General features: G+C 40.8%; 1 protein-coding gene across 1 annotated transcript in view; it reads left to right on the plus strand.

Annotated features, from left to right (window-relative positions):
• TMEM63A (transmembrane protein 63A) overlaps nucleotides 1-23,939 on the plus strand; it is a 202,822-nt gene that overhangs the window by 79,722 nt on the left and 99,161 nt on the right. The window contains exon 12 of the mRNA XM_033936649.1: nucleotides 17,195-17,328. Within this exon, the coding sequence (XP_033792540.1) occupies nucleotides 17,195-17,328 (134 nt within the window). The remainder of the gene's footprint in view (nucleotides 1-17,194; nucleotides 17,329-23,939) is intronic.

Here is a 23,939-nt window from a genome sequence, read left to right on the forward strand (position 1 = left end):
ATAATCCTTTTACACAGTGAACATTCAAGGGTATAATTTCAGATTTATTCCAATTAATTTTATAACCTGAAAATTTGCCAAACTTATCAATTAATTCCAATAAAGAAGATAAGGTAGACTCTGGATTTCTCAAATAAAGCAAAATATCATCCGCATAAGCCGAAATTTTATATTCCATATCTGAATATGGAATACCTTGTATCTCCCTCGTTTGCTGTATTGCTAACAATAAGGGTTCTAATACAACATCAAATAACAAAGGAGATAAAGGACAGCCTTGTCTAACTCCCCTCTGTAATTGAAAACCATCAGATATCTTATTATTAATATTTAATCTTGCAATCGGGAAGCTATACAATGTTTTTACCATTTGTATAAATCCAGAACCTATACCAAACCATTCTAAAGCCTGATACATAAAATTCCATTCTACCCTATCAAATGCTTTTTCAGCATCTAATGAAACTGTAAAAGCCGGTTCATCCATTTTTTTTGATAAGTTTAGCATGTGAAATAATAGTCTAGAGTTATTGGAGGAATGTCTTTTAGCAACGAAACCCGTTTGATGCATATCTATAATATGTGGGAGAGCTTTGGCTAATCTCAAAGCCAAAATTTTCGCCAAAAGTTTATTATCAACATTTATCAAAGATATAGGCCTGTAGTTTGAAACCAAAGTAGGATCTTTATTTGGCTTAGGCAAAACAATTATTATTGATTCAGCCATAGTACCTTTTATATTACCTTTTATAAGTTGTGTCTGATATAATTTTAATAAATGTGGGGAAAGGATATTTTGAAATGTTTTATAAAATTCTACTGTGTAACCATCACCACCTGGAGCGGATCCAACTCTAAGAGATCTCAATGCTGTTTCTAATTCTTTTAATGATATAGGTTCTTCTAAACTTCGTTTTATATGATCAGGAATTTTAGGTCCATTAATTAAATCTAAAAATTTTTTTCCATCTTTTTGTTTCTCCAAATAAGGTTCGGAAGAATACAGATCCTTATAAAAATTTAAAAATTGTTTTAATATTATATTTGTTTGATTTGTTATTATACCATTATCATCTTTTATTCCATTAATATTAGTTCTCCTTTTTTTTGCCTTAAGATAATTTGCCAATAATTTTCCCGCCTTATTAGAATTTCCATAATACACTGTTTGCTTGGAAAACAAATCTTTTCTTATCATTTTTGAAGTTAATTCATTATATTTACCTTTTGTTTTCAAAAGAGCTTGTAAAACTTCATATTCCCATTTACTTATCAATTTAGCTTCTAATATTTTTATTTCTTTTTCTAATTCTATATATTGTCTTTTGATCTGTTTCCTAATAAAAGCTGAATATGATATAATATTACCCCTCATAGTTGCTTTAAATGCATCCCATACATTCTCTATAGATGTATCTTCCACTAAATTTGTTTGAAAAAATTCATTAATTTGTGTTTTAAAATTTTCCAAAAATTTGTCATCCACAAGCAATGCATTATCAAATCTCCAAAGAGGTCTATTATTTTCTAATTGATCTAATTGTAATTCTATCCATATTCCCGCATGATCCGAAATGATAATAGGATCAATGGAGGCTTTAATCACCTGTTGCACTTTATTTGTTGAAACAAAAATATAATCTATTCTTGAAAATGATTTATGAACCTGTGAACAAAATGAATATTCCTGATCATTAAAATGAAGAATACGCCATATATCCTTCAAATCACATGATCGAACTAAATTATCTAGACCTAAAGATTTAATATTTTTACCTGGTTTTTTATCCAATAATGGATCCATTACAGCATTAAAATCTCCAGCCACCACTAAATTAGAGGCAGCCAGTGGTAATAACATATTTTGTAGCTTTTTGAAAAATTCTGATTGATTCGAATTAGGGGCATATATATTAAATAACGTCAGGGTATCATTTCCCATACCTATATCGATATGTATCCATCTTCCATGTGGATCTGAACTTTTTACCTTTATATTGGCCATACATTTTTTATTTATAAGAATTGCAACCCCTGCTTTTTTACCCACTGCTGGAGCAAAAAAACATTCCTTTATCCATCCACCTGATAATTTCTGTGATTCCTTCATATTAAGATGGGTCTCTTGCAGACAGTAAATATCCGCATTTTGCTTTTTTAAAAATGTTAATACTTTTTTCCTTTTAATTACATGATTCAGGCCATTGACATTAATAGAATATATTTTAAAAGACATTATACATTTTAATACTTTTCATTATCTTATTCTTCCTCTCCTCTTTCATATTTAATATCCAAAAAATTTTCTTCATGACACACATATTTAACCCTAATGTATCTCCCTTAATTATTCTAGTAAATATTCTCCTTGTCCCTCCCTTTCCCACCCAGTACATTGGCTGCTTAAGGATACACATTGGAACTGTAATCCAAACATTCTCCCCATTCCAGGCAATCAATATTCAATATTTAAACAAATTTCCCTTCTATCTATCTATATTGATCTTTTATATCTTTAATCATTTTCCATAACATTTCATTAATGTATCATTATCCATTTAACAATATGTTAATTTGTATTTCCTTAGTTTTATGATTTCAACATATAATTATTTTAAACATATATGTAGTGTATTATTTAATAATTTTCCTATATTTTGTTCTTTCTTTCTTATAATTTTTATTGTCTTTTCTTTATATTGTTTTCCTCCTTTTCTTCAGATATTTCGATATGTCATATTTTTCTAATTTTTCATAGAGTCTTCAAAACCATCTTAATGTTCTATGTTAAAATATCATAGGTTCTGGTTTAGAGAGAAAATCTTTTAGTTTTTCGGGATCCTCAAAATATAAGGATTTGTCTCCAGATGATACTCTCATTTTCGCCGGGTAGTATAGACCATATTTAAATCCTTTTTCTTTTAGTAGAGGTCTCATGTCTAGTAGTCTCTTTCTTTTATTTGCTGTGTTTTTGGCAAAGTCTGGTAAAAACCATAATCTTGATCCTTTATAATTTAGGTTTTTATCTTTTTTTGCAGCATTTAGTATTTCTAGTGCTTGTTGGTATCTCAGCATTTTGAAAATTATTGGTCTTGGTCTGTCTTTGTTTTCTAAATTTTTAATTGGGATTCTATGCGCCCTTTCTATTTCAATTGGTTGTTTCAAGTCTAACTGTAGTATTTTTGGAATTAAATTTTCAAGGAAAAGGATAGTATTTTTTCCCTCTAAATTTTCTTGTATTCCAAAAAGTTTGATGTTTTTCCTTCTTCCTCTATTCTCGTAGTCCTCCAGTTGATCTTTTAATTTATTTAATTCCAGGCTGTCGTTTTTACATCTTTTTGATTCACATTCTATAGCTTCCATTTTTGATTCTAGTTCAGTTGTTCTTTTGTTGTTAACTTCCATTTGTCTATGAATATTTAAAATTTCTTCTTTCATTTCCGACATATTAGTTATAGTTTCCTTAAGCATTTGTTTGATTTGTCTTAGTTCTTCCATAACTTCTGTTTTGCTTAATATGTCTGATTCTTCGATAGGAAGTGGTATTTTGCTTGGTGTTATTTGGTCTTGTTTCTGTCTTTTTGCAGATGTACCAGCCTCATTTTTGTTTTGTCTGGTGCTTGCCATGTTGTTGTTTTCTTTTTCTTGGTTATTCTTATTTCTTATATTTAGTCTCTTAGGTTTAGATTTGATATTCTTAGGTTTTTAATCTCTTTTCTTCCAAGATTTAGTAGAAATTTTCTTTTTAAGCCCTTTTCTTTTCCTCAGTTATCTGTCACAATCTTGAATATTCTTTTTTTAGTTTATTTATCTCTTTAATATTGGCTAGATGGTTATTTTTAATTTTTTTTTTTTCTCCTTCTTTTATCTTTTACCTATGTCAGTTTGAAAATTCTTTCCTTTTTTCTTTTACTTTTCTCACTTTCACTGTCTCAATGAAGGAGGGGAACATTCAGTCCAACAACATTTCCTTCCCTTAGATCTCTCTCAGATTAGTCAATTTCTTTCACAAGTTTTAATTTTTCAGCGCTGACAAAAAAAAAAAAAAAAAATTCTTAGTAGTTTTTCCTCTCCTCTCACAAGCCCAATCGCAGCCCCGATTGAGGAGAGCAACACTTTATAGAGTTATTTTCCCTTATTTTGACCAACTTGAAGTAACTGTCTTCTGTTTTTTCTCAGCGTCTCTCAATTGCCTCGATGTCCTGTTGCTTCGGTTTTTTTTTTTTAAAGTTTAAAGTTCCGTTGATCCTTTTCTCTGTCTCCTCTCTCACAAGCCCAATCGCAGCTTTGTCAGAGGAAAGCAATATTCAATTCAGAATTTCTTTTATTTTAATAAGCTGATATTTATTTGTTTTCAGTACTTTGGCACTTAATTATTGAGAGAAAATGCCAGTATTCCTCTCTCTATCAGTTTTCTTTTTTCAATCCCCTGAGAATGCTGTATGTCTTTTTCAAATTAAATCTTCATAAGCCTTCTTTCACTCTCTCAGCATTCAAATCAGCATTAATATAATCACGTATTTCTTTTAACTTTTTCCAAATCTTCCCTTAATATCAGCAGCAATATGTATTATTTGCGTTTATAGAATTTTTTATCTGTTATCTGTCCCAATGTTGAACCATCGCTGAGGAAAAACGAACAAGAAAACTGGCTTCAGGTAAAGGACCAGTTTTATCTCAGGGCTCCAACTCAGCGCTGACTAGAAAGGGCTACCTTAAACTGTCATAGTTTAGATAATCAACTGTCAACTGTCTCACATTGGGATCGTTCTTTTTTTTTAAAACGTTAATCAGTTTTATTTCTTGAAACAGTTCTCTTCTCTACCGTGCCGTATCTATACCTCTAAAAGCTAGTAATATTCAATGTCTTTAAGGTTTTAATTTATCTTCGGCAGGAGAGGGCTGTATTAAATCATCTCATCTGACAGCGATTTCACTTCAAGATCCGTTTCTCTTTAGCTGTTAGTCAGTTCAAGTTTTTAACAGCTATTTCTTACCTCCGTGCTGCCTTAATACAGAGATAATCCGTCTCCTTTCTTTTCAAATCTTACTTTAATAACAGCGTTGTTATCCGATTGTTTCTATTTGATAGATTTCTTTTCTGTCAGTTATCTGCCGCGTCAATCCAGCGCTGAGAGAAAAACCGGCAATCTTTCTTTCAGTTTTCCTCTCTCAGGATCTATCTCGATTTTATCGGAGGAACTCAATATTAGTCTGCAATAGTTTTAAGTTTAATTTAAACTTGTTTTTTATCTCAAAATCAGCAATAAGAGAATTATAATTTTAAAATTTTGCCCAGATATAGAGGAGCGTCGTGATCACACCTCCATCCTGTGTTCGCGTTAAGCCACGCCCCTCATCAATACTATCATCTAATCCTTCGGTACTGGCCCACGCTGAGCATAGCACATAAAGGCCTGCAGGTACCGACTCCATTTTTTTCTTTGAAGCATTGATGAACATCGAGATCTCATGACATCCTCATGGTCCCTATTCTTCCTTTTGATGTCGTCAATCCGGTGCTCCCAAGAACATATGGCCTGGCTGCCCTGAGTAGGCCTGCTCTTACTATCAGAACAGCAGTGACACAGAGAAGCCACACACTTCACAGGAGAAAGCACTGGCAAAACCACTCCTGTACTCTGCTGTGAAACATCACAGGGTGGATTCCTCATTGTGCATGTTGTCATGAGTCAGTGGCCGACTCAGGCCCATAATCCATCCATCCATTATCTTTTCATCGAACGAGTACTTCTTGACACTTCTCAGTCCAGAAACACTGAGTGTGAGCCTACATTATGTGCTCCAGAATCATATGGAATCCCTTCGAATCTATCTTTTCCACTTTTATTCTAAATGTATGAGGCAGCTACAGAAAAGTTCTGACTCTCAAATTGGAGTCAAATACTGAACCCAGAGCAGATCCTTGATACATTAGATTACGATGTGCCTCCTATAGAACTTCTTAAGATGCCTCGGTTCTCTCCTTCAGGATGCGCTCTTTAAGAGCTGGGAGAGACACCTCTTTCTCTTACTATTGCTCCCAGCAAGATTGACTCTCTGCGACCCTCTACTGAGAGTTTCCTGACTTCCAGCTGTAAATACTGAACCTACTGAGCCAGATCATTGACTTCATCATAATCTCCACGTTGAAACTGGGACTCTTACTCTTTGTTCTCTGCTGCGCAAACTCATTGACAGCACCATTCAAAGGATCCACCATGGGTGTAGAGGCTGTAAGGTGGGATCACCTTTTTTGCGTAATATATCAATGTGGTCAACAGGCGTGTTTTCTGCATGGTGTGGAGCCTATTGAGCATGGCATGACTCTCACTACATCATACTACCTCAATTAAAAGTGTAGACCGACACTCATGGAATTCCTATGGGTGTCAGAGCGTTGCCGCCATGGCTGGTGCTAGGGACTGTGTTGCAGTTTTGTGGAAGGGGAGAATTCCTATGGGCGTTGGAGCTAGTGCCGCCACAGCTGGTGATGAAAGAAGCCTGATGCGGCTTCGTAAAAGGGGAAGTACATGTCAGAAAATGATCTCTTGCATAGGTTTTTATTTATCTAATTGTATTTTTATGCCTTTGTGTATTGTATTACTGTATTTATTTTTATAAACTAATAAAATTTCAAGGAAAAAAAGTGTAGACCAAGTTCGGATGGATCGCCTATCCCACCCATAACAATAACTCTGCTTATTACCAGGACTCTGATGGAGGGATCCAGCCTGGGTGTAGAGCATGCTAAATTGAATCACCTCCCACATTTTTTTTCCATTTACCAGATAGATTCATTATCGGTGTACAGCCTTTAAAGTAGATCACCTTTCTTTCATTGACTGTCTGTTTCATTCACATTCTTCAACACAAAACATCTACAACTGTACCATCAATGCTAATAAAGTAGTAGTCCAGGAAATATTCACCATATTTCTTTTAGACTATTTTACCCAACTGCCCATTTGCTAATGTCTAGATCAACTTTTATCTCCATCTACTTCTTTATTCTAAAGAACTTGGAGGCTTTAGAGTAGGAGGAGGCCACTGCACATCCTATTTATAAGAACATTAGAATAGCCTTACTTGGTCAAGCCAATGGTCCATCAAGCCCGTCCTCAAGGTGGCCAATCCAGGTTACTAGTACCTGTCCAAAACCCAAAGAGTAGCAACAGTCCATGCTATTGATCCAGGGCAAGCAGTGGCTTCCCCCTTGTCTTAACCAAAAACGGACTATGGACTTTTCCTCCAGGAACTTATCCAAACCTTTCTTAAAACCAGCTATACTATCCGCTCTTTCCACAACCTCTGGCAATGCGTTCCAGAGCTTAACTATTTTCTGAGCAAAAAAATATTTCCCTATAACTTCGAGTGTCTCCTAGTCTTAGTAATTTTTGATTGAGTGAAAAATCGATCCACTTGTACCCGTTCTACTCCACTTCAATCCTATCTCCCCTCAGCCATCTCTTTTCCAAGCTGAAGAGCACTAACCTTTTTAGTCTTTCCTCATACGAGAGGAGTTCCATCCTGCATCAATTCAGGCAGTAGTAGCAGTCTTTGCTGTCTCTCCGAGTTCAGTATGGTGTCATAAACTGGCAAAAGCTATGTTGCTTATATCCTTAGTCTAATCTAACTGAATCAGGAATTCTTAACATAGTAGATGACGGCAGATAAAGACTCGAATGATCCATCCAGTCTGCCCAACCTGATTCAATTTAAATTTTTTCTTCTTAGCTATTTCTGGGCAAGAATCCAAAGCTCTACCCGGTACTGTGTTTGGGTTGCAACTGCCGAAATCTCCGTTAAAACCTATTCCAGCCCATCTACACCCTCCCAGCCACTGAAGCCCTCCCCAGCCCATCCTCCCCCAAACGGCCATACACAGACACAGACCGTGCAAGTCTGCCCAGTACTGGCCTAGTTCAATATTTACTATTATTTTCTGATTCTAGATCCTCTGTGTTCATCCCACACTTCTTTGAACTCCATCACCATTTTCCTCTCCACCACCTCTCTCGGGAGCAAATGGTACAAGTTTAAGGCGATTTACAGGATAAGACGCCCATGTGATAGCATGGAGAAATTTACAATATAAGGATGAAGAAGGTTATACTATTTCAGGGGAACAAGAATTTAAAGTTTCAAGAGTGAAGGTTACATTGTAGCTGGGTTACATTCATGCATGAGAATTGGAACATTGTTGGAGAGAGTGTGTGGTCATTAATAGGAAAATCATTTCTCAAATAGGAAGGTTTTCTTTTTTTTTTTTTTTTTACTGAATGCGAGGTAATTTAGTTCAGACCTTATGGGTGTTGAAAGGGATGTAGGTGTAGGTGAAGAAAGTGTTGAATGTTCGCTTGTATTTCACTCCCTTGGAGGATGGGATGAGCATTTGATGGGTGCTGTTTATCCAACAGCTCTAGCATCTGCTAAAAAAGGGGGGTGGGTGAAGCGCACTGAATCCCCCCCCCCCCAAGACAGATTTACATGTCTATTTGTTTAGTTTTCATTTAAAATTTTCTTAGAATTCTATTGTTTAACTGTTTCTCTTTCCATTCTATTCATATGTCTTCCTCTACCTTTTCTTTTTTCCTCATTTCTTTTTACATTTCTATATTTGATTTAATTCTTAAAATTATTTTCTATTTAATTAGTTTCTTTCCATTACATTATTATTTTGGAATGTACGTTTTGTTTTTTAACAGTTTGGTATTGAGAGTTCAATGTATTCTTATTAGGATGCTTCATATCTCATTTTTTCCTCTATCTTTATTTTCCTCTCTATTATTTTGCTAATTTGTTTGTTCTTTGGTACTTTAGTTAGATTGTGAGCCTTCGGGACAGTAAGGGAATTTCAAAGTACCTATTCTTTATTTATTTATCTTATTTTTATTGTCTATTTTCTGTAAACCGCTTAGAATCCTAACGGAATTTAGTTGTATATAAGAAATAAATTACATTACATCCTGGTTGAGGTGAAGAAAGAGGAGAACAGGTGGATTATGTGTTCAAGGGCGTTGGTGTCCTGTGCATGGTGAGCCATGCATGACAGTTTGAACATAATTTGAACTTTTATAGGTAGCCAGGGAAGTGTCCTGTAGTAGGCAGAGACATGGTCATGTTTCTTTAAGCTGCATATCAGCCTGATAGCAGAAGGTTGGATATTTGTGGTTCGTAGAAAAGTGTGGAGTTGAGCAGGATTCCAAGCACTTTGGAGGTCCTTTCGACTTTGTAATATATTTTGACCTTTTCTACAATAGCTTTCTCTAGAGTAGGGTTGTCTAACGTTGGTCCTCAAGGGTTGCAATCCAGTTGAATTTTCAGGATTTCCTCAATGAATATGCATGAGATCTATTTGCATGCACTGCTTCCATTGTTGGGAAATCCTGAAAACCCAACCTGGTGAGGGTCAAGGTTGGACACCCCTGCCCTAGAGCAACAGGAGCTTCCTCCTTTGGTTCTTCTGCCACTTCATCTGAATCTCCCTGTTCCACTTCAAACACAGATCTTTTCATTATCTCTTGCTCTTCTGCTCTTCTTTTTCACTCTTTGTTCTCCACTTTTCTTTATCCTCCCCCTTTTTTGCCAGCCTTTCTTGTAGTTCTTATCTCCTGGTCTGAGGGAGGTCAATTGGTCCAATCTGATGAAGTCCAACACTCACAAATTTCTCTCTTTGACCTTTTATAAAAGGCCAACTCAATCATGGGAATCTTCTCTCTGCTACAGTCACAAAGTTTATATTTCATTAACACAGTAAATAATGGCAGAAAAAGACCCTCGTGGTCCATCCATTGTGCCCACCAGTGCCTCGCCCACAGATTTGGGTCACTCGTGGGTAAATGCTGGCAGAATTGCATCCCATATCAGTACAACTTGCAAATAAGTATGTCCATTAGTGTGTTGAGTTTCTCCATAAATCTGTCTTTCTCCTCCAGTTTGTTCTATCCACAGAAGTTTTGCTGGCTTGTTCCTACATGGATTTCAAGTTTATAACAGCACCACCGAATTTTGGATTTGCTTTGAACCACTGAGCAAGTAATCCAGTTAATCAGTGCTGTCATTTCATCTATGCTTTTGATGGAATGCCTTATCTCTGTGGTTGTGACAATCAAATATGCTTTGGCATTTCAGAAAGGGGGTGAAAACTGTTTTGTTTGAACACTTTTCTGGTGTAAGCGCAGTGACAGTTTGAGGATGTGTAGTTCTTCTTTATATATATTAGAATGGGGGCCAAAATTGTGATTGTGTATTATTTTGGTGTAAGTCATGTGATAGTTCGCAAATGTACTGTTGTTTTTTATTGTGCTGTATTTTTTGTGTGACTTTGTATGTGATTATTGTTCCCCGCCTAGATTTGTGGATAGGCAGGTTTAAAAAATTTTTAAATAAATCTGGTAGTTCAGCTAATGAGTCCAAAACTTGCAGTCTTGTTTTTCTTTTGCACACTTTCAATATTAGATTATCGTTATGACAAGAAAATGAAATAATGTGTTAATGTCAATATGGGTAAATAAGATAAATTGATAATTGAGGCACAAAATGTATTAATAGGCAGTGGAAACACATAAAATCCATTATCGGAGCACTACCCTCAGGTGCTGCACTGTAGCTTGAGTTCTCAAGCAAGGTCTTTGGCATCATTATCGATTCTTCTCTCTCCCTCAATGACCACCTCAGCTCCTTGGCTAAATCATGCTTTTTCAGCCTCCACATGCTGAGGAAAGTAAGATCCTATTTTCGCCAACAACATTTCGCCGTCCTTGTCCAATCCATCATCCTCTCCAAACTAGACTACTGCAATACCATCTACTTAAGCCTATCAAAAAAAACGTCTTCAAAGACTCCAGCTAATCCAGAATACTGCAGCTAAGTTGATCTTTGCAAAACGCAAGTCTGACCATGTCTCCCCACTCCTAGCCAAACTTCACTGGCTCCCAGTGATTTCCTGAATCCATTTCAAATGCTCCTGCCTGGCTTTTAAGATCATTCATGGCATCCTTCCTCCCTTAATCCCATTATCTTATAACTCCTCGAGTCCTGCCTCTACCAACCCGCCCAAAGGTATAAACTATTCTTCCCCTCTCTACACGGTATTTGCTATGCAGGCAAACTGGAAAAATCCCTTCTCTTCAGAATCACAGGTCTTTGGAACGACCTTACTACCCCGCTGCGGAACCTGGGCTGCCTCCAATTATTCCGCAAGCAACTGAAAACCTGGCTTTTCACTAAAATGTAATTCAATCCCTCCTTACTCTTCTCTTCTATATATAAATTCATGTAAACCTTTTTTTTCCTTCTCTTCCTATATTTTAAGTTCTTGTAAACCGTGCCGAGCTCCACATCCATGGAGATGATGCGGTATATAAACTTAAAGTTTAGTTTAGTTTAAACATATTTCATCCCTAGAAATTTGAGGTAGGTAAACAACATATTACACAAAATCTAAAGCTAGTTGTTGATTTTCCACATGAAATTGTATGGGGTTTTTTCTCTAGTGCAGTGTCCCTCAAACATTCTCGAGCCGCAGCACACTAAAGGTAGTGACCGCAGCTCGAGGCACCTGGAAGTGCGTGGGCGTCACTGTGATGACATCATGCACATGTGTGACATCATCATGTCGATGTCCACGCATGCTTGAAGGCCCTTCACATAGGTCCCGAGATGCAGTGAAGAGGGCTGGAAAGAAGGAGAGGCACTGGCGCCGGCTGACTGCCTTCAGGATGCGCCATGAGAGGCGCATCCTGTAGGCAGGTGCGGCACACCTGAAATCTCAGGAGGCCCACTAGTGTGCCATGGCACGTAGTTTGCAATACACTGCTCTAGTGCTTTTTAAAACTGATGCCATCTGCAAAATTGACACACCATAGAAACATAGAAAGATGACGGCAGAAAAGGGCCATAGCCCATCAAATCTGCCCACTCTACTGACCCACCCCCTACTTTACCATCCAGTCCTCTTAGCAGGAAAATGCATCGACCCATAGTCTCCATAAATATGATGCTTCAATGTTAGGCACACTGGTCCTGGGGTACTCTTGGCTTATAAGTAACCATTATAGAAGAGGCACCTAACAGGACCTCCTGGACTATTTCAGAGGTTTTAAATTAACCATGGCTGGAAAATTAAAACCCTTATTCATAGAGAGATAATAGAATCAACTTTTATTAAAATTTGTTAAACTGCCTAATCAAACTTCAAGGCGGTTTACAAAGGTTTATAAAATACAGTCAAACCTCGGTTTGCGAGTAACCCGGTTTGCGAGTGTTTTGCAAGATGAGCAAAACATTCTCACAAAACTTGTCTCGCAAACCGAGTGTTGACTCGATTTGCGAGCATCCACCCCGAGAACCGGCATCGTTCCCTCCACGCTCACATCGGCATCCTCCCATACCAACTTTAACTCACCCCCCGTCTGGCACCGGCACGAGAACCGGCATCGCTCCCCCCCTCTCGAATCGGCACCTCCCCACGAGAATAGGCACCCCCACCCGACCAACTTTAGCTCACCCCCCCATCTGGCACCGGCACACAGCCCACAGGACGTGCCGGTGCCGCTTGAAGATCTTCCTGTCTCTGCCGGCTTTGAGCATGCATCTGTGCTTGCTCAAGCCCTTCTAATTCTCCCTCTCACCGAGATTCTTGGCGAGAGGGAGAATTAGAAGGGCTTGAGCATGCGCAGATGCATACTCAAAGCCGGCAGAGGCAGGAAGAAGATCTTCAAGCGGCACCGGCACATCCTGTGGGCTGCGTGCCGGTGCCAGACGGGGGGTGAGTTAAAGTTGGTCGGGCTGGGCGTGTCGGTTCACGGGGGGAGGGGGGGAGAAGCAGCGCCATTGGCCTCGGGGGGAGGGGGGGAATGTATCAAAGCGAGTTTCCATTATTTCCTATGGGGAAACTCGCTTTGATATACGAGTATTTTGGTTTACGAGCATGCTTCTGGAACGAATTATGCTCGTAAACCAAGGTTCCACAGTACATACAAAACACATGAAAATACAATCTCTATATATAAAAGGCTAACTCGCGCATGCGCACTCCTATCAGCGTGCTTCCGTGATCCGTATGTCCGTGGCCGGCAAGAGTGCACATGCAAGCTTACAACAGCCCGCACTCACGGTCTGGCTGGATCACTACAGTTTTTCGCAGTGGCGGCTCACCTGCTCCGCCTTCCTCTTCCTGGCAGTCTCAGCCGGGCTCACTCCTGGCAGCCCTGAACCTGTTCTCCGTTCCTCGCACGACGGGCCAGTGGGTGGCGCGGCGGGGGCAATGCAGGTGGAGACTGTTGTTGGCGGCGACTCTTGGCGTCGGAGACGGAGGGAAGGGGGGTGGGAGGCAAGAAGTTCGGCAGCATAAACGCAAATTGTTTGCAGTGCGAGCAGGAGGAGGGTGAGACCGAAGCCATTACTCCGGAGTTTTACAGCGAGATCCTGGAATACACCCTCCCCTACGAGCAGGCATAGGAAAGGGGTGTGGCAAAGGGGGAAAGCAAGGAAAGGCTGCCCAATCTCCTGTGGGGACCTGATGTGTCCTGTGTCCGTCCGTGGCTTCAGGCGTATGCGCCAGTTAGGGAGCGGCGCTGGCGGCGGATGGCGGAAGGAGGGCTCATGGTCCTGCCGCCGCTGCCGCTCCTGTTCACAGCAAGTCGCCGACTCCCCCCCCCCTTCCCGCAACAACCGCTACCACTCCTGTTCAAAGCGGCCTGCTGAGGTTAGCGGCCGGCTGTAACGAACCTCGCAGGCCGCTCTCCACATGGTAGCACGTTCCCTCTGACGCGATCGCCTCAGAGGGAACATGCTACCGAGTTGGAGAGCGGCCTGCGAGGTTCGTTACAGCCGGCCGCTAACCCCAGCAGGCCGCTTTGAACAGGAGCGGTTGCGGGAAGGGGGGGGGGCATTTTAACAGGAGGAGTCGCCGAAAAAAACCTTCAGCCGCAGCAGGCCAGCACGTGGGAAGGAAAGGGGGAGGGGCCGAACGGAGCAGGGCAGCTCAAGGTAAGAAGGGAATGGGGGGTGGGTGAAAATGCTTCTACTACTCAGCAGGGACCTGGAGGGGAAGGGAAATACCGCTGCTGCTTCTGCAGAGGAAAGTGGTGGTGGGGGAGAGAAAGGAATGGGGAGTGGGTGGGGGAAAATGCTGCTACTACTTCTCAGGGATCTGGAGGGGAAGGGAAATATCACAGCTGCTTCTGCAAAATAAAGTGGGGGGGGGGAGAGAAGGGAATGGGGTGTGGGGGAAAATGCTGCTACTGCTTCAGCAAGGACCTGGAGGGGAAGAGAAATACGCTGCTGCTTCTGCAAAGGAAAGTGGGGGGGAGAGAAGGGAATGGGGGTGGGTGGGGGGGAAATGCTGCTACTACTTCACAGGGATTTGGAGGGGAAGGGAAATATCACTGTTGCTTCTGCAAAGGAAAGTGGGGGGGGGGAGACACAGAAAGAAATACAGACAGACAAAGGAGGCTAGGGAGAGAGACAGACAGAAATAAAGACAGACAGGGGACCAGAGAGAGACAGAAAAAAAGACAGACAGACAAAGGGTGCCAGGGAGAGAGAGAGAAAAATTGCAGGAGGGAGAGAGACAGAAAGAAAGGAAGAAAGAGACAGGAGCAGGGAGAGAGACATAAAGAAAGAAAGACAGACAGCCATATATTCTAGCACCCGTTAATGTAACGGGCTTAAATACTAGTATCTTAATAAACATACAACAATACATCTACATGACAGAAACAATAGGGAAGAGGAAAGAACTACACTTCCCCCTCCCCATTCGCGGTTTCGGTAATCGCGATTTCACATATTCGCGATTTTTGGGGGGAGGGGGAAAAAAAGAAAAAAAGCTCACAGTTTAGCCTTCCCCCCAGTATCCCGGCCTTACCTGGTCTAGCGGGCTTTTGGGGCAGGAGCGATTTTCGTACACTTAGCTTAATAGTTGTTATATAAATAGTTGTGCAACAGCGAAAAATTCACAAATGCCTGCATCTTGCTAGTTTTCTCATACATTCAAGAACTTTATTAGTCTCTGAATCTTTGCATTAATCCCTTCCACCAAAACATGTTCATCTTCTAACATTAAAAACTGAACAGGCCTTGATTTAGTTGCTTTCTGATGCAGGTTATTCTGCATGACGGTTGCCTGTTTTGTCTCCCCCCCCTTACGTTCCTCCCTTCTTCTTTATACATTGTACACTTCTCCCTCCGGATTCGCGGGAGATAGGGGCAGAGCCAGACCGTGAATGGTGAAATACCGCGAATATCTTCTGGGCCGGCTCTGACCCACCCCCGCCTCCCTCCTGCCTTCCACCCGGCATCCCGGCCTTACCTGGTGGTCTAGCGGGCTTTCGGGGCAGGAGCAATCTTCCTACGCTCTTGCCCCGTATAGATCGCTAATAGGAAATGGCTGTGGGGAGTTTCCGTCGTAGTCTCGAGAGACTACAGGATTCAGAGACTAATAAAGTTCTTGAATGTATGAGAAAACTAGCAAGATGCAGGCATTTGTGAATTTTTCGCTGTTGCACAACTATTTATATAACAACTATTAAGCTAAGGCCTCCTTTTATCAAGCCATGTTAGGGTTTTTTTAACCACCGGTCACTGCGATAAAAGCTCCAATGTTTATAGAATTCCTATGAGTGTCATAGCTTTTGCCACAGTTGCCGGCGATGAAAAAAAAAATCCCCAAATGTAGCTTGATAAAAGGGGGCCTAAATAAAGCTACTTCTTTTCAGATAGTGTTCTCTTCTGTTTTGGATTTTGTTCCTCTTACTGTGTTAAATGTTTATCCTTTCGCAGAAATCGGACTCTGAGTTCTCATTGCTGTACCAAATAATATAGTGTCATATGAGAGTCCTACATGGTTTTCTAATAACTTATTAATTTGGGGCCAAATTAGTTTCCAAAAAGCATTTACACAGGGACAAAAAAATAAATTAAATGATCTAACGTCCCAACTTCTAATCTACAATGCCAGCATCTATTAGACCTAGTACTATCTATCTTTTGCAAACGCGTAGGGGTCCATAAAACTCGATGTAACAAAAGCATCCATGTTTGACTCATAGATGCTGACTTTGTAGATCTTAATCTCCAGGACCAAAATCGTGGCCATTGAGACGCAGAAATTGTCTGTCCAATCTCAATACTCCAAATATCCCTAAGTCCATTTTTCTTTTTTTTATTTAAAAATCCATATAACAATTTATACCATTTTGCGGCTTGGTGTCCCAAAAAATCTGCCTGAAAACAGAGAACCTGCAAGCTATATTGAGTATTAAGACCCTTCCATTCAGGGAACCCTACCTGAATAGCCTGCTTCAATTGCATCCATTTATAATATTGTGTTTTATTTAAGCCAAATTTATGTTGCAATTGTGTAAAACTAAGCAGTGATCCTTCTGAAATAACATCATTCAATGTCCGTATACCTGCAATTATCCATTGTTTCCAGACAATCTTAAATCCGCCAATCTTGATCCTGGAGTTTACCCAAATAGATTGATTTAGTGATTTAGCAATTGGATCTGGTGTTAGATTACTAATATATCTTAAGGTCTTCCAAGTATCCAGTAAAATTCTATTATCTTTGTATTTCCTAGGCAATTTTATACTAACTACATGTTCTAAATGTAATGGGAGCAGGAGCCACCATTCTAAATATAACCAATCAGGTACATTCTCCATGAGATCTGAGAGGATCCAAAACATACCCTGTCTTAGAATATAGGCTTGATGGTACCTATAAAAATTTGGAAAATTTACCCCTCCCTCCACAATTGTTGATATTAACAGGGGTCGCCTCACAACAGATTACTCAAAATTGGAAAGATTATACTAAATTAAATTATACATTTTGGTGGAACTCAGTTTGTCATATATATAAGATGGAAAAGGTGTTAGCGTTACAAGGGAATCTTCATAATTTAAAAAAAATTTTGGAACCATTGACTAATTATTCTAATGATCAGATATCTTAGCACATGGGTAGTAGATATGTAGGGGCGGGTGGGGAATGTATATCATATGGAAATAGGAATATTGATAAAAAGGGGGGTATTTATTCTGTATTACAAGAGGATTTGTTTGTAAATACAAGTGATATATGACAATTGATTATAATATGTTTAATTCACTTGTTGTAAGAATCTAAAAATGAATAAATAAAAAATAAAAATGTTTATCCTTTTTTTGCTACTCAAAGGAGGATGCTATCGATTACTACAACAAGGAAAAGGATGAACTCCTGGAGGAATATATTCAGAAGAGAAAAACGGTTCACAATAGACCCCTAGGAATGGCTTTTATAACCTTCACTGAGAAATCTATGGCAACTTAGTAAGTTTAATTTGCATCCATGTCTAGAGGGCTGCTGGGAGTGTCTAATGTTTGTATTGGATTAGTTGTAGCTGTGGGTCTTGACTTTTAAAGAGCCTTGAAGAATGTCTCCTGGTTTCAGACAGTGTAGGCAAGGCAACCTAATGCACTAATCCCCATTGTAAGGTAATATCATTAAAGCCATGCTGAGCCAGATGGAGAACTGTTGTTGTTCCTGTCTCTGGCAGTGGCCATTTTAGGTTAGAAGTATTCAGAAGATCTCAAAAAGTAGATTAACATTTCTTATAGATCATTTCAAGGGAATAACAGTTGCTCTTCCAAGTTGGGCAATTAATATTTTATGAACATGGAACGTAAGAATTGCCATAGTGGGACAGACCGAAGATTCATCAAACCCCTAGTATCCTGTTTCCAACAGTAGCCAAACCTCTTTTGAACTTTACTAATAATTGCCTTGACCTGCTTTCTGGCAAGAGATTATATATGTTAACTATATTTTCTCCACTTTGTAGTTCAGTTTTCATTCTGCTTGCTCCATATCTTCAGATACCCTTTTTCTCTCTCCTACACTGCATTATGATATGTATATCATTACATGAACATTATAAACCAGAAAAATAGAGAACATGCAAACTTACGGGTCAGATTGTAAATCTAAAAGTGAAGTTTTGTTTAACTTCTGCTCGTTAGAACTAACAGGATTATGCGATTGTATGGATTGTTCATGTGTGCCAATTCCAGACTTCGTTCCTTTCATCTAGCTGCTCCCTGTGCCTGGAATAAATTACCCGAGTTTGTTCACCAAACCACTTCCCTTCCCTTCTTTAAAAGCAGACCGAAAACCCACCTTTTTGATATAGCCTTAAATCCACCAACCCTTCCCCTTAACTGTATCCATGACATCCTGTTTGTCTGTTTAGATTGTAAGCTCTTTGGAACAGGGACTGTCTGTCTGTTAGCACTATAGAAATAATTAATAGTCGTAGTAGTGTGTTGTAGTTTAGACCTAACTATATCAAACTGTGCTTGGAGTTAGATAAATTGGGTGACATCTGTCTTTTCCACTCCTGAAAAATAGGAAGTGATTTAAAGTTAGAAGTTTATTTATTGATTTCCTTTTCTATCCTATTTTCCCTAAAGAGCTCAGAACGGGTCATAAGTTAAGCATACATAATATACAGTTAACAGATTACGATTTGCACTGGATTTATCCCAATTTGACACATACTAGAGATCTAAAACCAATATAGATAGTATACAGTTTACAGGTTGCAATTTGCCATAGTTCCAGTGCAAGATTCTTCATCCTACTTGATACATACTAGGGATGTAATACCAATATATTTAATATGCAGTTTACAGGATAAGAAATGCTTGTGGTTTGTGTGTGTGTGTGTGTGTAAATTCTAACCCCTTATAAATAAAAAGGATGAACCTATCTGCTAAACTTCATATGGAGAACATCCAGCTTTTCAAAGTTGGTGAGTGATTGGAGTGGAAAGGGTAACATATTTCTAAATGAAATGTGTTTTCTTGGTATAATTTTTCTCAAATATATATTTAGTCAGTAGGAATCACTATTTCCTTAATGTCATCAGATTAGTCTAGAACCTGAAGGTTATGCTTCCCCTAACTAGCAAATGGAGACATAGAACAAGAGCCTTGAGCTCTGACCTATAAGGGAACCATGAAACATTGTCTCTAGCAGATGGTGATGTGCAGGCCTTGCAGCTCCTAGACTGCTCATTGGGATAATTCATGAGCCAATTAGAAAACTGTGCTTCAGTTGAGCTGAGGGTAGCTTTAAGGAGCTAAGGTATAAAATTTTATAACTGAGCATATCAGAAGTGCTTGCAGCACTGCCATTGCTTTTATGAGCATGAAGAGCTTGAAATTGTGGTGGTAAGAGCACGTTTACTTTCTCCATGCTTTAGCCATCTCTGAGGGAGAACTCAATTAAACCACAGTATGGGTCTTGAGTTTTGGTGAGCATGAGGTAAATCCTGGGACATTAAAAAGAAGTGAGGGGCTAGGATAATGTTTCATTTACCACTGTGTGTTTGTCTAGTTCTGATAGCAGTGGCTGATCAGCAACATGCAAGGGTAAATCAAAAAATAAAGGCAAAATACAGGTTTTTTTTAAAATTTATAGAAGATTAAATAATTAGACAATTAAGAAAATTCTTGTACAGATAACATTTTACAATAGATTTAATCACGTCAGAGGTAAATGAAACATTATGGGGCTCATAATCAAAAAACCCCGTCTAAAAAGTGGCCTAAATGGGTACTTGGACGATCGTCCAAGTACCCATAACTGAAGCTGGTTTTAGACGTATCTAAAACCAGCTTAGGCCTTTTCCATGCCTCTAAACGCATAGAGCGAAAAGAGACGTTTTTAGAGGAGGAGAAAGGGCAGACGATATCCTTATCCTCCTCGAAACAGACCAGAACCTTACAAACCTCCAAGAGAACATCACCTCATGCATAATGAGACTTCATGCCTGGTCCCTCTCTGTTCAGATGAAATTAAATGAATCAAAGACAAAACTACTCTGGCTCGGCCCAAAGTTAGTACACCTGCCCACCCTCTTCACTCTACCCATAGGTCCTGCTCTTCACCTTGAGTTCTCAAGCAAGGTCCTCGGCATCATTATCGATTCCTCCCTCTCCCTCAACGATCACCTGAATTCCTTGGCAAAATCATGTTTTTTCAGCCTTCACATGCTGAGGAAAGTTAGATCCTATTTCCACCAAAAACACTTTACCGTCCTGGTACAATCCATCATCTTATCCAAACTCGATTACTGTAATGCCATTTACCTATTGCCATTTACCTATGCCTAACAAAAAAAAGTCTTCACAGACTCCAGCTCATCCAGAATACTGCGGCCAAATTGATTTTTGCTAAACGCAAATTTGATCACGTCTCCCCCTTACTTACCAATCTTCACTCGCTCCCTGTACTTTCCAGAATTCACTTCAAATGCTCCTGTCTGGCTTTCAAGATAATTCATGGCATCCTTCCGCCACTAATCCCTCTATCCTTCCTCGCCCAAACGCCTGCTACCACCAGATCCGCCCACAGACATAAACTATCCTTCCCCTCTCTACATGGCATCCCCCACGCAGGCAAACTGGGAAGATCCCTCCTCTCCAAAATCACGGGCCTTTGGAACGATCTCACTATCCCGCTGCGGAACCTGGGCTCCTTCCAACTGTTCCGAAAACAACTGAAAACCTGGCTTTTCTCTAATATATAACATCTCCTGCTTACTTCCCCTCTTTTCATATGCTCTTGTAAACTCTCTATCCCCTCTCTTCTTGTATTTTTAAGCTTTGTAAACCGTGTCGAGCTCCGCTTCAGTGGAGATGATGTGGTATATAAACTTAAGGCTTAGTTTAGTTTAGTTTAGGGAGTTGGACCGACCTACACCTAGGCGTACAGAAGGTATAACCAAAACTTTAGGCAGGTTGCCTAGTTGGCACTTATACGTTTTGACTTAGACTAAAGTGCTGAAAAAGGGCCCGCTGAGCCGATGGTGGCTGGCGCGATTAACTCAGCGGCCTGGCAACCTACCCACCCCCCCACCGCAACCATCGCGGCAGGAGAGATGGCTCATCTCCCCTGCTGTGATGCGATCACCCCTCTACCCGAACGGCCGCAACCCGCAGCAGGAGAGATGCCCAATCTCTCCTGCCGCGGTTTGTGGCAGCTCGGGTAGAGGTGTGATCGCATCGCGGCAGGGGAGATAGCCAATCTCTCCTGCCGTGATGCATCACCCCCCCACACACCGACAACGATCCGGGCAGAAGGGAGGCCAAGCCCTCCTGCCCTGGTGAGCCGTGACCCCCCCGCCAACATTGGGGCAAGAGGGAACCCAAGCCCTCCTGCCCCATCGAACCGCGACCCCTCCGACAACATCGGGGCAAGAGGGCGCCCAGCCCCGTCGAGCCATGACACCCCCCCACCCCCGCCAACATCGAGCCAGGAGGGAGCCCAAGCCCTCCTGGGCAGGCGACCCCCCCCCACACACACTCGATCCGAGCAGGAAAGAGCCGAACCCCTCCTGCCCAGGTGACCCCGCCTACCCCCACTAAGATACGGGCAGGAGGGATCCCAGGCCTTCCTGCCCTCGACGCACCCCCCCCCCAGAACCCCCAATCGGCCTCCCCACCTGCTGACCCCTCGACCCCCCCCCTCCCACCGATCCCCACTCCACATCCCATCCCCCTCCCCGTACCTGTAAGATTCGTTGGCCGGGTGCCAAGCCCGTCCGTCCGACAGGCCAGCCATCCCTCGAATGGCTGGCCTTAGGGCCTGATTGGCTCAGGCGACTCAAACCCCGTCCACAGGTGGGGCCTGAGGCGCCTGGGCCAACTGGAATAGACCCAGTAGTCTTAGGCCCCTCCTGTGGGCGGGGCCTTAGGCACATGGGCCTAAGGCCCCACCCACAAGAGACAAAGTAAGAGCAGGAATCAAAGACTTCTTTACCACCAAAAATTGGTTAGATGTAAAGGATTAAAAAAAATATAACGTACAGATTTGTACTTCACAATACATTTACAAGGAAATTTTAAGAAATACAACGCATCTAACTGTAATACTCCAGGTTTTAACAAAAGAAATTGTTTTCTCTTTTTTTGTGTCTCTCTTAAGACATCAAGAAAAACATTTATTTTTAAATCAAAAAACTTCTTATCATGATGACGAAAGAATATAACATAACATCAGATTTCTAAACCGTATAACCAAAAGTTCAATGTGGTTAACAAAAGATTGCTTTACAAAGAATACAAAGAGATCTAATTACCGTATTTGCCGGCGTATAGGACGACTGGGCGTATAAGACGACCCCCCAACTTTTAGTTAAAAAATAGAGTTTTGTGTTATACTCGCCGTATAAGACGACCCCTTCTTCCGCACACCTTCTCTACCGCCCCGGGTGCAGCACAGCCGGCCAGGTTCCCTTACTTTTGTGGCACTTCCCCGACCGACCGACAACAGCCCCGGTCCGACAAACCTCCCTGCTCTTAACCGCGAATCTAAATTACCTTCTTACAGCTGCTGTAAGAAGGTATTTAGATTCGCGGCTACAGGGCAGGGAGGATTGTCGGACCCGGACTGTTATCGGTCGGTCGGGGAAGTGCCACAAAAGTAAGGGAACCTGGCCAGCTGTGCTGCAACCGGGGCGGGGCGGCCGCCCCTCTCTCTTGGTAGCCACTCGAACCGCGAGGCTACTCTCCTTCTCCTTACCTGCCATGCCTGCAGCACAGAGCCGAATGGAAGTCTTCCCGACGTCAGCGCTGACGTCGGAGGGAGGGAGGGCTTTGTTTAAGCTTTGTTTAAGCCCTCCCTCCCCTCCGACATCAGCGCTGACGTCGGGAAGACTTCCGTTCGGCTCTGTGCTGCAAGCAGAGAAGGTAGGGAGAAGAAGAGCCGCGCGACTAAGTACATCCAGCCCCGCAAGTAAGGGCATGTAAACTGTACCCGGCGTATAAGACGACCCCCGACTTTGGGGAGGATTTTAAGGTACTGAAAAGTCGTCTTATACGCCGGCAAATACGGTAGTCAAAAATTTTGAAAAGGGAAAGTTTTCAGCTGTTTTCTAAAATGTTCATAAGAGCAGAATGTAAGTAACAATGATCTGAAGTCTTTATCGTAATGAGCTGCTTGATATGAGAGAGTGTGCTCGTGATATTTCTTACTTTTGCACCCCTTAACTGATGGAAAAGTAAAAAGGGCATGTGTTTTTCTACTGTTCTTAAGCAACACTATAAGGAACCTATCGGCTAAATCCAATGGAGCAAAACCAAAGACAGTTTTATCACATATGCATCCCAACTTAAAGATCACCCGGGCCTCAACAGGAAGCCAATGATGGTAATAAGGCGTCATGTGATCATATTTCTTCAGACCATAAATCAGTCTCACCGCAATGTGTTGTACCAAAGTAAATCTGGCCATATTTTTTATTTTTCTTAGTACTAGTCAAGTAAACAATGTTACAGTAATCCAGAAGACTGAGAAGTAACGAGCTTCAAAGTAAGATCTAATGGTACACAATTTCCAAAGAGTGTAGTATCCCTTTTGAAACACGACATCGATCTGGTTCTTCATGGTCAAGCACTGGTCAAAAACAACTCCCAATATTTCAGTTGTTGGACTTATTGTATATAACGTTGTATTGATCTTAATTGTTGGTTCATAAGAGAACTTTTGTGAAGAGACAAAGAAAAATTTAGTTTTATCTTGATTCAATTTCAGCAACCACTCTTTATCAGAGATTAAAGCAAAAGTTACCACTATTGTAGCTGGTGTTATATTTCCTTGATGAATATTCCAATATATTAGAAACATCCAGAGTATCCATTTCAACCGAAGCTTCTTCTCAAGGCTGTTCCTCTTGTTTTTTTTAAAGCTGGGAGATAATAAGCCTTCACAATAAGTGGAACAAGTTCAGGGGCACCACTAATATTTCCATTACATATTTTCTGAACATGTCTCGTGGTGAAACCATCACTTGTTTGGAAAAATTCAAAAACCTCAAATTTGTAGCTTTGGAAATATTCTTCAAATTTTCCATCTTAGCTCTAAGGTTCAGGTTATC

This window comes from Geotrypetes seraphini, chromosome 3, assembly GCF_902459505.1.
Source record: "Geotrypetes seraphini chromosome 3, aGeoSer1.1, whole genome shotgun sequence".
In the NCBI taxonomy this organism is placed as follows: domain Eukaryota; kingdom Metazoa; phylum Chordata; class Amphibia; order Gymnophiona; family Dermophiidae; genus Geotrypetes; species Geotrypetes seraphini.